The sequence below is a fragment of the Pristis pectinata genome, chromosome 7 (genome assembly GCF_009764475.1).
Source record: "Pristis pectinata isolate sPriPec2 chromosome 7, sPriPec2.1.pri, whole genome shotgun sequence".
Classification (NCBI taxonomy): Eukaryota; Metazoa; Chordata; class Chondrichthyes; order Rhinopristiformes; family Pristidae; genus Pristis; species Pristis pectinata.
Window position 1 is genome coordinate 60,737,340 of NC_067411.1, and position 16,436 is coordinate 60,753,775.

At 38.2% G+C, this 16,436-nt stretch overlaps 1 protein-coding gene across 7 annotated transcripts in view; it reads left to right on the forward strand.

The window, feature by feature from the left end:
- focad (focadhesin) overlaps window positions 1-16,436 on the forward strand; it is a 175,321-nt gene that overhangs the window by 127,260 nt on the left and 31,625 nt on the right. For all 7 annotated transcript variants that reach the window (XM_052019164.1, XM_052019163.1, XM_052019166.1 and 4 more), the window contains 6 exons: window positions 1,145-1,261; window positions 5,203-5,441; window positions 7,137-7,226; window positions 8,759-8,906; window positions 11,466-11,585; window positions 15,535-15,657. In XM_052019164.1, the coding sequence (XP_051875124.1) occupies window positions 1,145-1,261; window positions 5,203-5,441; window positions 7,137-7,226; window positions 8,759-8,906; window positions 11,466-11,585; window positions 15,535-15,657 (837 nt within the window). The remainder of the gene's footprint in view (window positions 1-1,144; window positions 1,262-5,202; window positions 5,442-7,136; window positions 7,227-8,758; window positions 8,907-11,465; window positions 11,586-15,534; window positions 15,658-16,436) is intronic.

A 16,436-nucleotide genomic window follows, 5' to 3' on the forward strand; every position in this document is an offset into this window, starting at 1 on the left:
TACACAGGTCAGAATAAAAAGTTGAGAGTTCCCTGTTTTTTCTCTCTCTCCTTTCTTAAGAAGTGAGGTCCCTCCAATCTATACAAAACATCCCAAAATCTCTAGAATTTCACAATCTCTATAGCCACCTCTTTCAAAACTCTGATGTTGATCATCAGCTCCTTGGGATTTATCGGTTTTTGGGCTACTTAACTGCTCTAGTAACATTTCTTTGCAAAGACTATTTTCTTTTACTTCCTCTTTTGTATGGACCTGGATTTCCAGAATTTTTGGGAGTTTTTTTTTGTCTTCTGTGAACTCGGGCATAAATACTTGTATAATTTTTGTGCCATTTCCTTACTCCCATTATAAATGTTCCTGTCTGTCTCGGTTAGCGGCTCACACCTGCCCTTGCGAGTGTTTTCCTTTTGTACACATACCTTTAGGAGTTCCTGTTGTCTGTTTTTACATTTCTCATTGATTTGCTCTCTTATTCTACTTTCCCTTTCTTTATCAGATTTTTTTTGGTCATGTTTTGTTGAATTCTAAAATACTCCCAATCTTCATGTTTCCTGCTTTTCTGGCAACTTTATAAACCTTTTTCTTAAAACTAATACTGTCCTTGATTTCTCTTCTGATCCATCATTAGACAACTTTTCCTGATGTGGCTTTGTGCCTTAAAGGAATGTATATTTGCTGCAAATCATGTATTATTTATTTTAGTGCCTGCTATTGCTTGTCAACTTTAATGTAGTTTTCCAATCCTGCCCTCTGACCTTCATCTTCCTTTGGTGTAGGTTGAAAACCCTGTTTTCAGAATGAAGTTCCACCTCTTTCGAACTTTATTATATTATAGTCACTCTTTCCTTTGAGGTCCATTCACAACGAGATTATTAATTGACCTTTTTCGCTGCAGTGTATAAGATCTAAAATAGCCTGTTACTTAATCAGTTCCTCAACACACTGACCTAGAAATCCATCTCGTATATGTTTCAGCATTCTATCCTGAATAATTTGATTTATCCAGTCTAAGCAAACTTAAATAAAATTAAAGTGTTTCTAAAATTGTTATATATTATCAAAAAATGTAAAGAAATGAAGAGGAGATGCATGATATTTTGTGTATTTATCCATTCATTGTTACACTTTCAATTATCACGTGTAGATTGGGACTGAAGTTTTGCCAACAAAGCATTGGATATCCATGGTGGTGGAGACGCTGCTGAGCATTGTTGACAGCCGTTACCGTCCAAAAGGACGTATCTTCCCATGGTTCCAACATGTAAGTTTTGTTTTCTTGCACAAAAAATAATTCATTGTAGGCCTGAGCAGAGCAAACTGGGTTGTGTCATGTTTTAGGTCAGCTTGTGCGACATTTTTAAAGCCAAATAATAGAAATCTTTCTGAATTTCTGAGAAAGCGAGAAAGCAAAATGGAAAGTTTTGGACACAGTTGTTTGAGGACTAGTGGTGACCAAACGTGGACCTTTGAATATCATAGCCTTATGTAGCAGAGAGCAGTGTTAATTGCACATAGACAGCCTTACTGTGAAAACATAAGTTTCCAAGCAAAATGAGCTATCTTCATTTAGATTTTATGGTGTTGCTGTTCATTTAAATTCAGTCACAGAAGCAAAGATGCCTAAAGAAACAATGTCAGTAATCATTTTCTTGTATTTGGTGACGTTGCTAATTTTGGAGCTGGAGCTGAATAGGAGAGGCAAGACTAGTGAACAAAATACCTTAATTTCATGATGTGCCCCACCCTACATTCTACAAATCAGACTCTTTATATACAGAAGGTTAAGACTCCCATCCAAATATAAGATAAAGCACTTTTACACCAAAGTCAGGGCTTAAAAGGGAGAAGGCCATTGATTTAAGAGGCGCATTGGATAATGCTGCACTTCCTTACAACTGCACTGGTTTTGGTCATGTTTGTTGTAAACCCTGACTCAGAGGTGAGAATGAAACCATGATTGACACCTTTTGTATGTTACACTAGCAAGGGGATTGGGGAAAAAAATTAGTCATTTAATTTGTCAGAATGAGATTGCTTCTGATATGCTGACGTTGAAAGTGGGTGTGAGAGCTGAGAGATTACTCTCATGGTTTAACATTAAATTAACACATAAACTGGTGCTTACAATTTTTTCCTCAGTTCATGGCAGAAATTAGTTCTCCCCCCAGAGATCTGGAAATTTCCAAGAGTTGGAAAATTGTGCTGCTAAGCAAACAAAATGGTTTCCAAAACCAAAGGGGAATTGGCCTACAAATCTGTTCTGGATCCTGGAGATTTTCTAAGGAGTTCCCAGTATATTGGGGGTGAGAATGAGTAGTTAGGCTCTATATACAGTGGTTGTTAACCATAGTATTGTAAGTACAAGCAGGATCCCATTCACAGTTGTGAAGTAGCTGGTGAATTAAAACTTAGCACAAAGACATCAAGTTAAAACATTATTTACAGCATGGTACCAGGCCCTTCTGGCATAATGAGTCCATGCTACCCATTTAAACCCATGTTAACCTACCTGTACATCTTTGGAATGTGGGAGGAAACTGGAGCACCCGGAGGAAACCCACGCAGACACGGGGAGAATGTACAAACTCCTTACAGACAGCGACGAGAATTGAACCCCGATCGCTGGCGCTGTAATAGTGTCACGCTAACCACTACGCTACCGTGCCGCCCCAAGTTGTTTTTTAAAAAAAAGAATATTTAGTCAATGTCCTAATTTTGGCAAAGTTTTGGATAAATTTATTTAGGGTATCCTGGATAAAGTTTATATAATGAAGGAAGCAGTTTTTAGAAATGTTCTTTTAAGAAATCTCACAAAAATATCCCTCATATTTTGCGCAATGATCCGCTTGTTTGACGATAATTTAACAACAGCTTGCATTTCAATCACATTTTTTTAACACAGCAGAATGATAAGATAACAAAGCCACATAAGTGGGCAAGCAAGAACTTGATCAAAAGAAATGGATTTTTAAAATGTGAGTTATGGGGGGGGGGGTGGGGGTGGAGAGAGACTGGGAGGATTAGGGAGGGAATCCCAAAATTTAGAGCCTTAACATTTGAAGTCAGTCACAGAAAAATGGAAATTAGTGTCGTTCAAGAGGCCTAAATTGAAGGAGAGCTGAGAATTTGGAGAGTTGTCTATCTGGAGGAGATGATACTGGGATGGGTGAGAAAATAGGGCAATCCAAAATCAAGTTTAAAAATTTCAAAGCCAAAGTCCTGCCACTGAGTTATTAAGTACATGGGACTTGTGTGCAAATTAGAACACTGACAACAGAGTTTTGGACAAGCTTGCAATGCTGGAAATTGAGAGGCTGGCCAGGTGAATATTTGTGTTTTGGAGGGAACTAAGGCTTGGTTAGGGCTTTTGGAAGCAGGTAAACTGAGATGAGACAAAGATGGACATTAAAAAAGATGGTGGTTTTGGTGAAGGAGAGGATGTGGGTTCAGAGCTTGCGAATGTGGCAAGAGAGGGTCTGGAATTGGAGGCTGGAGAACAGAGTTGACAATGGTCTGAAGTCAATGTCTTTGGACTTAAGAATATATAATGGAAGAGGTTTCTTCTCTTCCAGTTCTGTAAAACAAGCAGTGTGCTTAATTGAAGACAGTTGGTGGTAAAATAGTTGGGTTTTGCCAGCATACAAGTAAGACCTGATACCACATTTATAGTTGATGTTGCTGAGGGGCACTGTGCACGTCAGAAATAGAAGAGGAAAAGGATTGATCCTTCGGGAAATTCAGAGGTTGAGGAATAAAAGAAGCTTTTATATGTTATTCTCTAACCGTGACTGGATAGATAAAAATATAACTATGTGTGTGCAGTTCCACACACCTGAATGAAAGAGGATGGCTTGGTCACCATGTTATCATGAGCTGCAGATACATCAGGAAGGGCAAGGAGGTATACTTATCCATGTGGGATAATTCTGATAATGCCTTAACTGTAATAACATTATGGAAAGGATACTAAGTAGTGTAGGAGTGAGATGGGAAAAAATTGTTCAATTTTGTCTATTTCAAACCATCAGGTGCTGTTTGTGTTTGTTTTGTGAAAGGATCACTTGTTTGTATTTTATCCGATGCAGATTATTGGAAATGTGCCGCTAGGCATCTCTGATTTCTGGCTGAGAACTTAATTTACTTATCCACAAGTTAATTATAGCCACCAATCTAACCACTTTGTATGTGTGTCTCTAATTGCATAGAATTTCTTTTGGTACTAAATTAGAGAATGGAAACTTTGCTGTCAATCAGCTGTCTTTGGCCATCTTCATAGTTGATGTATGGAACTCAACAGAGCTTCTATGCAGGTGTTTTTTTTTTGGTGCATCATTTCATCCACCTTCACCCAGCCTGGTCTGGGGCATCATTTTCACTGTACATATATTCACAACTCAAGTTATTCAGCTCACCACACAAGCAAACTTAGGCTTTTTAATCAAAGAATAAAAACTCCGTTATGTGCAACCAAGTTGATCCAGTGGACTTCCCAAGTGACTTAAAATCAGTGGATTCCTTTCTGAAGTGTAGATATTAGTGTTACCAAGGCAGAGTGTGGTTAATATGCAAACAGCGCATCACCTACAGATGGTGAATAACCAAAAAATCTGTTTGTGACTGTTTTGGTTGAGGATGGAATTTTGACTAGGACACGGAGAATCTTGTTCTTTATTACATTGTCATGAAATCTTTTGTATCTCCTTGAACAGAGAAAAATCACTTGGTTCTGACCTGTCATTTAAAAGGCAGCACCTCTGATAACACAGATCTCTGTTAGTACATTGTGGAAGTTCAGCCTTGAGCATGTTTGCAGTAGAACATGCCATAGAGGTCTTGCTGTCTGGCTCTCATCTTGATTAGAGATTATAAATTGTCAATAGAGAATCTCAGAAAGAGGAAGCAGTGCCATATATGGCAGCATTTTGTTATGAGGAAAGATCAGGCCACAGGAGTATGTTTTGGATTCCTATAGCAAAGAATGTCATAATTGTGTAAATTGTTTTTCTTCAATTTAATAAGCTTGGAGGTTCTCTGTTTGGAGAGTGACTGTAATGATGGTTTTGCAACAACAATAACTTGCAGTTATGTAACACTTCTTAAAGCAGAAAATCATAATAAACATCTGAAACTTGATGCAATGAAAGGTTGGAAAGAGCAAGTTTTAATGAGTGTTTCACTAATATTGTTTTATGCCTTTCACAGAAATCTTATTCTGGAGAGAGCACAGCCAGTGCCATAGCTCGCTCCTGCGCTGCTATTGCTTTGACTCTCCTTGTTCCTGTTTTCATCACATCGCACAAAGAAATTATGGAGGAGGTCCTCGGCATTTTCACTGCAGGCTTACCAGGAAAACCAAATGCCGATGAGACTCAAGCTGTTCAGTTTCATACAGGACTGGCCATGGGAATGTTCCTATCCCGTTTACATGAGGAACGAATGAGGTAGTTGTTGAAGAAATGCTTTTCAGCATTTGCAAGGGTGTATAGAACGTAGAACAGTATAGTATGTGAACAGGCCCTTCGGCCCATAATGTCTTTGCCCACTACAATGCCAAGTTAAATTAAACCTATCTGCCTGTACGTGATCCATATTCCTCCATTCTCTACGTGTTCATGTGCCTCTGTAAATGCCTCTTAAAAACCACTATCGTGTCTGCTTCTACCACCAACCTGGCAGCATGTTCCAGGCACCTACCACTCTATGAAAAAACTTAGCCTGCATATCTCCTTTAAACTTTCCCCTTTCACATTAAAGCTATGTCATCAAGTATTTGACATTTCTACTGTGGGGGGAGAAAGATTCTGACTATCTACCCTATCCAGGCCTCTCATAATTTTACAAATCTCCATCACATCTCCCCTCAGCTTCCAGTGCTCCAGAGAAAACAATCCAGGTTTGTCCAACCTCTCCTTATAGCTACTCCTTTCTAATCCAGGCAGCATTGTGGGAAATCTCTTCTCCACCTTCTCCAAAGCCTCCACATCCTTCCTGTATGGGGTGACCAGAACTGCACACAATACTCGAAATGTGGCCTAACCAGAGTTTTATACAGCTGCATCATGACTTCCTTACTCTTATACTCAGTGCTCCAACTGATGAAGTCAAGCATGCCATACGCCCTCTCTACCACCCTGTCTACTTGTGTTGCCATTTTCAGGGAGCTATGGATTTGCACACCAAGATCTCTCTACATCAATGCTGCTAAAGGTCCTGCAGTTTGCTGTATAGCTTCCTCCTACATTTGACTTCCCAAAGTGCAACACCTTACACTTGTCCAGATGAAATTCAGTTTGCCATTTCTCTGCGCACATTTCCAACTGGTCTATATCCTGCTGAATCCTTTAACAACCTCCCTCACTATCCACAACTCTGCTAATTTTTGTGTCATCTACAATCTTACTAATCAGCCCATTTACATTTTTGTCCAAGTCATTTATATTTAGTAACCCACCTTTTGGAGGGGAATAACCCAAAGTTTCTTATAACCATAGGATTCCAGGAGAGAATTGGGTGAATTGGCAGGTTATTTGATATTTCACACTCCTTAATGCAGCTGTGCATTTAATCATAACTCTTCACAATAGGAGTTAGAACTGCTTATCCTTGTGTTCTTTGAGCTGCAATTCAGGTGGAAAGATTGAATAATTTCAACAGAGCTATTACTTGGTATTATTTGAAGTCATTGTAATTTCAAATTAAAATATCATTCTTTGTTAAAAGCAACCAGAAGAATTGAAAATCAAAATCATGATTGATATGGTAACTTGGAAATGCAGTTGAGGCACATGTTCAAAATTATAGTACTGAAGATTAGCAGGAAATTAGCATCTTAAATACACATTTCTTGAATAACCTATCGGGATAGTTCGAGCAGTGTATTCAATAACATATGAATGTTCTCGGACTTTGGATGAAATAGCAGTTGATATTTACAAGAGCAGCTATTTGGAATTAGGTCATTTGAACTTCACCTTTCACATACTGTCAAAAGTAAACTTAGTCCAATTGGGGTTTACAAGCACAGCATGCATTGTTTCAAGCTATTTCATAGTTGAATTTACAGAATGTGCACACAATCAATTTATGAGTACAAATGATCCATTCAAATCTGAAGCCAACTATGATCTTTTTTGCAGTGATGTTTCAGCGCAGAAGATGAATTTACTGCTCATGAAATCCCTTGATGCATTGGAAAAATGTTGCTTTGATATGAGCCTGGAATACAAGTACAGTTTACAGATCCTTATAAATTTCCTTAAGAAATAATTTAATTGATGAATATACCTAAGAAAAATGAGCGAGTAAATGTTTTATAAGATGATACTTGGATATTTCTCTCAATATCCTGACAATAATGTGGAGAGAACTTACCAGATCATACCATGCTTGTTCTCATTAAGATACACAATCAGTAATTAAACTCAATTGTATAAAGTGGGAAGCACTTTGTTAAGTAATGATCTGGATGCAAGTAGTATTTATTGGTGGTTTTCTTCTTGGAGATAGTACTAAAATTACAGTTCTGTGTCTGAATCTGCTGTAATGGACATTTACCTTAGCTACCTTTGATCAAGGAAGTTTCAAATAATGTCATTTGTGCAGCAAGGAGAATGCTTTTATATTTGAATGAATAATATAAAAGGCAATGGGCTGGAAACTCATTCAACATTGCATCTCTAAATAACCAATAAAGTGCAGGCTGCTTGTTGTACTTCTGTTAGAAATTTGGCTCTATAGCCGCAACCATGTTGCTCATTTCATTTCTGAGAATGAATTTCATCCTAATTGTGCACTGAACATTGTGAAACAGTGTATAGAATTTCAAGCTTCAGTCAAACTAATGGCTCAGAGAGGAAATCAGCCTTTTATTTGCCCTCATGTATTCTTGTTTGCATTATCTTTAAAAATTAGATTGAGTCTCAAACACCCTACCCCCTCTCCACTTTCACCCTCCCCTTTATTGATCGTACTTCTGAGAAATCTAGGGGGAGCTTGTTACCAGCAACACATGAAATAGAAAATAGAAATTAACAAAGACTGCAGATGTTGGAAATTTGAAATAAAAGCCAAAAATTGCTGGAAACACTCAGCAGGTCAGGTAGCATCTGTGGGAAGGGAAACAGATTTAAGTTCCTACAATGACCATTTACAGAAAACAGTAATCCAGGCAATACAGCATGTTTAACTGCACATGTTCATTAGGAGCTTCCAGTATCCTTGACAGGATTATTACTGCCATGTCATCACCTCAGTGTGTTAAGCAAAAGATTTGCATTAACTGGAACCTTACATTCAGGAACATAAAAGTAATTTTGTTTGCTTCTCCAAAATGTCAATCTGTCAATCCCTTTTCACTCATGGTGCAAATGAGCAATCACTTGTTTACAACGATTCCGAAATCAGAAAGTGGAATAACTCCTCATCCTTTTCTAATGACACTCTGGAGTACACTTACCCTACAGGTTCTGCACTACTGATCTGCTGTTCCAGGTCTATATCCAATATCCTGTTGTAAAAAATGTGTGTAAAGTTACTCAACAATAATGTCTCATGGGAACAGGATACCCAGTGACTACCTGGCAGAATAATATGCCACTGGGATGGGATTAACTTAACATTAGCAATTCATAACTTCAATTTTATAGTTTGTCGATATAAGAAGTAAATATAGAACAGGCAGTGCCAGTGAAGCAGAGGGTGGAGAGTAAACAGTCTCTCAGGTTCCAGTGATAATTCATGTTGTTTATTATTTTTACAGTACAGGATGTATCCTGGGAGTTGGCCTGGTTCTTTCCCTCATGAGTCACAGCAGCCAAACAGAGGCCCGTGTGCATGTTTCTGTCACCCTTGGGAAACTCTGCACTAGCTTGGATGAAAGTCTGACTCAGAGCAGAGTACTGCAGGAGGTAGGTTGGTTCAGCAGTGTCGTGTTCATGTACAGAAGAGAAGATTGTTTGAACCTTTACACTATCAGTTACATTTTGCTACTGTTGCAATTGACTTGAAGTAAAATAATAAATGATTATGATCTGGGTGTAAAATTCAGCTCCAGTCCCAGAAAGGGTGCAGTTTCCCCAGGATCCTTCTCCATTTTTTTTTGCCAGAAACCATACACCGGTAGGGACTTTGGAGTGGGAGTTGATGGGGACCAGACTAGCAAATAAGACGAGTGGATCTCTACGCCTTACCCTCTGACTCCACCCCGACAACCTAGCCACCCACCAACAAGGGCAGACACAGCTGAAGTGTTCTTGCAGATGCTGACAGCTTACTCCATCCACATAATTAAACCTGTTACTGTAATTTGGAAAAGCATTAACAAATTCTGATTCATTACACTGAAGCTGCTACACCCAAAAATCTGAAATTTCAAGGAACAGGTCTTTAAGGACTTTGTTGCAGTGAATATGGTTTTTATTGGTAAACTGTGTTTTTGCTGTTTTAATAATGACACATTTTCCCTGTCCTTCCAAAGCAGAAATTGTACAACATTCCATCTTCATCCTCTCTTTTTCCTTATTGACATACTATCACGTGGTCAACCACAGTTTCCACTTGACCCCTTCACTTCATGATTTTGGATTTGAGTTTCCCAGCACTTCAATAACTCTGTCCTAACAACAACACATAGCCTTTTGACTTCCGTCACAGAGAGCAACAAGAGCTACCAGGTCAAAGGAACATTGTTGTCCTTTAATTATCCTCCAAATTGCCATCTATCCTTCATTGCTGCTGAGTCAAAATTTTGTGATTTTTGGGAGGTTAGTGGGTAGTTAATTAGAAAGGAGGTGACGGCTGAATTTCGTGTTCCCATCTGTCCAATTCTGTGTTCTCTTCCATGAGTCGTTGGATATTAGACTCAGCTTGTTTTACAAATGATGGCAAAACTCCAGTCTTTCTTCAGATCAACAGGGCACTTTACAGGCTTGAGGCACCCTCTTCCTTTTACTTGCACCATCTCATAGAATGACAGTGTGGTTACTGCAAGGACCCAGCAAGTCCACATGGCTCTATGTAAGAGCAATCCAGTCATTTCCCCTCTCTCTCCCCAAAGCCCTACAAACTCTTTCCATTCAGATACTTATCCAGCTCCCTTTTGAACCATACAATTGAATCCACCCACGAACCCCGCTGCCGCCACCACCCCCCCACAACTTCCCTGGCAGATCATTGATGTAAAAGAACGTAAATTTCCTTATGTTACTTTTGGTTCCTTGGCCAATCACCATCATTCTGGGTCTGCTATTTCTTGGCCCATCTAGCAATAGAAATGGTTTCTCTGTTCTCAGTGTCCATTCAGTCCATGCCCTTGATGAGTTTAAATCGCTCTTTCCATTCTATTTACCGCCTCCTCTGATCTCAGGAGAAAACCCAAAGTTGTCCAGTCTGTCCACATAACTGAAGTTCCTCATCCCTGGAATCATTTTGGTAAATGGTTTTTGCATCCCTTCCGAAGCCTTTACATCTTTCTTAAATCGTAGTATTCAGAACTAGAGTCGACAGGGATCCATCATGACTTCCTTAGGCTGGGATCTTATGGCTGAATTTATGATGTTTTTTAAATCACTTTCTCAACCTGCCCTACTTTGATTGAACTACAGATCTCTCTATTGTACCCCTGGCAGCAAGTCCATCACAAATAATTGCACCCAGCCCTGTTAAATTCTAGCACACATTCCACCTTGCCATTCCTAATCCAGGGGAGTAATTCAGTCATGCTGAGCAGAAAATAACTTTGTAAGTGGCCTCTGAGTACATTAGATATGCTGTCAATTGTAACATGACCTCATTAATGTGAATGGATTCATTGACCTGGGTTGAAAGGGAAAGTACAGGTATGTATTTTTTAAATTTTACTCAATCTTAATATTTTCATTACGTTTCTATAACTTCAAGATGCTTTTACACTTGCCACTAACATTTTTCATTTTCTAATTATTTAAATGTCAACAGTTTTTAAATGCTTCTGATTTTCAGAGACATTTGTGGAATAGTTGTTGGGAGTATGGGAGGGTAGGGGGACAGGAATGATGACAACGAGGAATAGGTTGGATCAAGCACAAACATGTCCGGTGTTTTAGTACCTTTAACCTGAATAGTAGGTTATTGCAAACCTTTATTTCAGTAAATCAATTGTTCTCAAATTTTATTTCCTGTAATGCTTTACTTCCTCTAATTTCTGTATTAATCCTCTGTCCTTGCAATCTTGTTTTGCATATTTAATCTATTTGCACTATTCAGTGCCATAACGGAGAGAATCTCCTTCATCTGTCCTCAAGTGCACAAGATTTATTTTCTGTTTGCAGTTGTTAGTGGAAAATGTGAAGGGTCACAATAGGTCTCTATAAAAAATAAACCTGCTGATTTCCCTGCATGAATTTAAGTTAAATTGGTAGATGAGTCTGCAGTCTAAAGAAAGTAAAACATGACAGCAAGGAGATAGTCACAAAAATCATCTTTTTCAGGTTCTGGCTTATTCGGTGGCATGTGTATGTATTTCTGCTTTCAGTGCTGGTATCATACAGCCTAATGAAGCCGAGGAGATCATGAACAAGCTGCGGACTTTGACAGAACAGAGCCAACAGGTCAGTAATCTATCAGCTGCCTTCACATACTCAAAATTAAGACACGTACATGAGTCTACAAACTCATACTCGAGCATTAAGTCAATACTGGACTTTTTAAGTTTCCTGCTGCATTTTCATTGGAAAACCAAAAGAATTTCAAAGTCACTGTCCCTAAAGGACAAGAAGAAAAAAGTGGACAAAATTTAAGTTGTTCAGGGTCGATAACGTCCGAGTCAGTAAGTGAAATTTATATATTTTGTTTCTGTGTATTTCCACTCCTCTCTTGTGGATATCCATCTCTTAGCTAAGACTGGAGGGAGCAATTCTCTACCTGAATTATGTGTGTGGCATTGCCTAGCAGCAGCATGAGGGGAAATTTGGCAGGATGAGGGACACAGCATGTACCTTGCCTCTTTTGAGAGATTGCATCTTTAGGTTTAAGTGGATTCACAGTGTGCAAACTGTTGTCAAATGGAATTTTGAGGTATTTCATTTTCTCCCTCAGGAGAACATCTTGTATCGCAGCAGAAGCATCTATTTCTTGCAACATCCATTCTTACAGATTGTCTGAGTGAAATTATAAATATGCTGATTTCTGGGTAGTTTCACAACTCACATCAACATCCAAATGCATCTGGATTGGGACTGTCAGAATTGGGTCACATTTGAGATTTTTAACAACAAGGTTTTCAGTTTATCAGTTTTATAGGATTTTAACTCCACATACGTTGGTGAGGCACTGTTCTCACATCACTATTCCACTGATTTTGCAGCTATTTGATATTCTCTGACCAGACATTTTTTTCATTGAATTGGCTTATGAACATCCAGCTCCAGATAAATAACTGCTTGAGTTCAGTGGTGATGGTAACTCCCAATCAGATTGTTAATCCCTAGCTGTTCATGGGACTTAACTCATGGCCCTACTTGTCCAACTCTATGATCGTGTACCCTTTGACCCATAATGACATTCCATTTTTGTGACCGTAACCACGTTTGTGTCTTTTGCAATATGCTTCTTCTGTTTCTCTGAAAGTAAACTAGGAAAGTTGACAAAGAATTAGTGAGGTAACGATTCAAGCAAATAACTAGTTATCCTATTTCACAGCAACTAAACATAAATGCCAATGATTATGATTCAGTTAGCATAATTAGTACAAATTATCTTTGTATAATGATATAAGTTTAAAGATAATACAAGTTTCCAATGTCAGTGGGTAGTCTTAATTGACTTAAGCATGATGTCTTCTAGCTCTACTGCCAATGTTTCTGATTCTCTCAAAATTTTTGTAGCCCTGAGACTTGTGGAACTTTGTTTTATGTCCACAGGAGAGGGGATCTGTTCCTGACCCAAAACCCCATATAGACATTGACATAAATTGCAAATCAAATGTGGGATAGAGTTTTTCCTACTTAAAATTACCATCCCAAAGTTCAGTGGAAAGAGATATTACATTACCTTAAGGTATGGCTATTTATTGGCAACTCCTGGCATGATGAGACAACTCCCTTGTTCCCAGTTGTCCTAGTTAACAGTGTTATTGTAACCCCTGGCTGTCCTTTTAAATTATTCAAATTTGCTTGTTTTATAACTTAAAAGCAACATTTTTACCAAAATGCTTTCTGAGAGAAAAAATTGCCAAAAGAATCTTGCGCCAAGGCAGAACTAATTGCATGCACTAGGCATATTAATTTTCTGTATAAACTCAATCAGCTTATATTTATGGCAGCATAAATCTTATGCTGCAAGGTTGATATGTTAAAGGCCTTTCATATATATATTTAGTTAAGCTTACTTCAGGGGCAGCATTCTTTCTTCTGAATCATAACCCTGCTTCGGAGTCATGAGCTTGCATTCTGGACTCAGCCTTTAGTGCCTACCTTTGTTCTTGTAGGAGGTGCTATCTTTTGGATGAAGCATTAACCGGAGAACTTGTCAACTCAGTCATGTAAAGGTAAAAAGGTCCCTTGACTCTTTTAAGAGAATAGAAGTCCAGTATTCTTGCATCAACTAATAGCCCCCAAAATAAACAAATTCATCTCATCTCGTAAAGTTTTGCTATGTTTTGAGATATCTTGAGAATGTAATTAGACACAGTGTAAATGCAAAGTTTTTTTTAACATTGTCCCAGGATGGATTATCTCTTAAGTGCTGACAACTCTAAGATATCCACCTAGATGACCACTTTTCATTAACCCATGTACTGTTTTGAAAAGCTATTCATTATATCAAAGCTGAACCTAGACCATTTCTCACAGGGCAATGCATTCAAGTATTATCCAGCAGAAGTCACTGGACAATAAGAGAAGCAAAAATTATGGCCAGTTTTTTTTCTGTATTCAAGCTTAATGACCCTGTTGTTAGTTATAACACCTGCTCTTTTGTCCTCACTGCAAACAATTACCTGAATGGGACCTCCTGGCCTGTATGGCTTAGGTACTTATCATACCACCATGTGAACTCTTAAGTACTCCACCACTTATTAGATGGTCTTGTGAGGCTTGGTAACATTAATGCACAAACGTAAAACATGATTTGTCTTTCAAATGTTTGGACTAACAACACAAGGAATTAAAGTAATGTTTAAGTTGGACTTAATTAGCTAAATCATTAAGATTAGCTTAATTTGTCTTCAAGCCTTGTTACACATAATCATGGTTTCACCCATTGACATTGGAAAGTTGAATAAGGTAATTTTTAGTTCACATTAGTTCTTCAGTAGATTTCTTAGATCTCTTGCTCTTGGAAGAAAAAAATTACAATAAAATGGGAATTCTAAGAGAAGCTGATGTTTAATGGTATGTGAGCCAATGGTGTAAACAGATCTGGTGTGACGAACACAAAATGCTGAAGGAACTCAGCAGGTTAGGCAGCATCTATGGAGGGAAATGAACAGTCGACGTTTTGGGCCGAGACCCTTCATTGAGTCCTGATGAAGGATCTCAGCCCAAAACGTCAACTGTTCATTTCCCTCCATAGATGCTGCTTGACCTGCTGAGTTCCTCCAGCGTTTTGTGTTCTTTGCTCCAGATTTCCAGCATCTGCAGTCTCTTTTGTGTCTCCAAATCTGGTGTGTGGTTGATAACACTGTAATAATCAATACTATCAACTTGCATGGTCAGATGATCTTATGATTTGTAAATATAGCTTTCATTCCAAATGTTTTTTCTCATGTCAGGAAAGAAAATAAGAAAAAAGCTTTCTGAAGTTAAGTTGAGATGTGTGGAATTATTTACATGAGATCAATATTTGACAAAAGCTCGAGGTTGGTCTGAAGTCAGCATTGCACCAGATTTCAATTTCACAGTTTTCCAAATTGTTGGATAACATGTGACCAGCTGGCCTGCACAAACCATCCTGTCTCAGCACTTTTTCTGAACAAACTCACTCCCTTCCAACGACCACACACAGCTGTGTAATTTTTTGGAATTATCCAAACCTGAAAGCAGAAAAAATACTCCAGGAAATTCCCATCAAAACCAGGCCCGGAGATCACCTGAATCATCCATTTGAGTTAATTTAGCAGAAGTATGAATGTTTTTTTTCAGGTGACAACATTATAGAAGTAATCAGAATTAACTGAGCCAAGTCCTGTGATTGTGGTCTGAAGCTACTTCATGAAGAGATCAAGAATTTTGATTAATAGCCCGAAGAGTCTGTGTGGGAAGACTCTTTTGATTTACCACATCATCGTGTGCAACAGACACAGAGAAGTCATTGACAATATTGTGTGGAAATTTGAAACATCTGTATTGACGTATGTTGACTATATGTATCCTTAATCTTACACAGGCAAATTAGAGAGCAGATCATAACAGAATTATGGATGTCTAACACAATAGAAAATAATATTTCCATCAGTTTATGGTTCTGCTCTTCATTCCATTTTCTATCTGATCCAAACCATATACGTATATTATGCACCTTGAATATTAAAGATGCAATTCTATTTTCTTTTATTTTCAGACTCCTGGCTTTGCAATGGCTCTGGGAAATGTAGTCCATGGGTTGGCAGTTTGTGGGCATGGCAAGGCTGAAGACCTTCAGAACCGACTGCTTTCTGCTTGGCTGAAAATTCTTCTAGCTGAGGTTAGATGTTAAATGATCAATAATTAAATGAACTAATGCCAGTGTTTATCTCTTCTGTAAAACACAGATGGATCTTCAATATAGTTACAGATTAAAAACTGGGGAAAAATTGTGATAAACAGTGAGGAGACGAGCTGCAGGCTTTGGTCTGGTACTATTACCACAAAATGCAGCAGTTCTGGGGGAGTCTTATCACCATTATCTTTGAGATGAGCAATAACTGCTGACCTTGCCAAGGAAACCCACAATTAGTTTTTTTTTAAAAGGCAGATAGATTTAATTTAACACTGACAAATGTGAAGTAATACCTTTTTGGTGGGAAGAATGGGAACAGACAACATAAAGCAAAATTATATAATTTTATAGGAAGAGTAGGAACATAAAGATCTGGAATGTATGTCCACAATACAGTGAAAGTGTTAAAATAAAGCAAGAAGGTTGTTAAAGCATTGGTGTCCATGACTTTACAAATAGAGACATTTTGTGAAAAAGCAAAGTAATTGTAAACTGTTTTTCAACACCAACTGGATTATTGTGGCCATTTTAGGAACTATGCTTTAGGAAGGATGCCACGGTCTTCAACAGTGGACAGAGGAGACTTGTTAGAATCACACTAGGAGAATGGGAGTTCAGTAAAGTGGATAAAATAGAGTAACTTAAACTATAAAAAACAGTTTGTAGTCTGTAAGTTTGAGTGATCGCAGTCAATTTCATTGACAGTTCTGATAGAGTAAATTAAAAGAAATCTTTCCCTTGTGGTTTGTTATTTACATGAACAA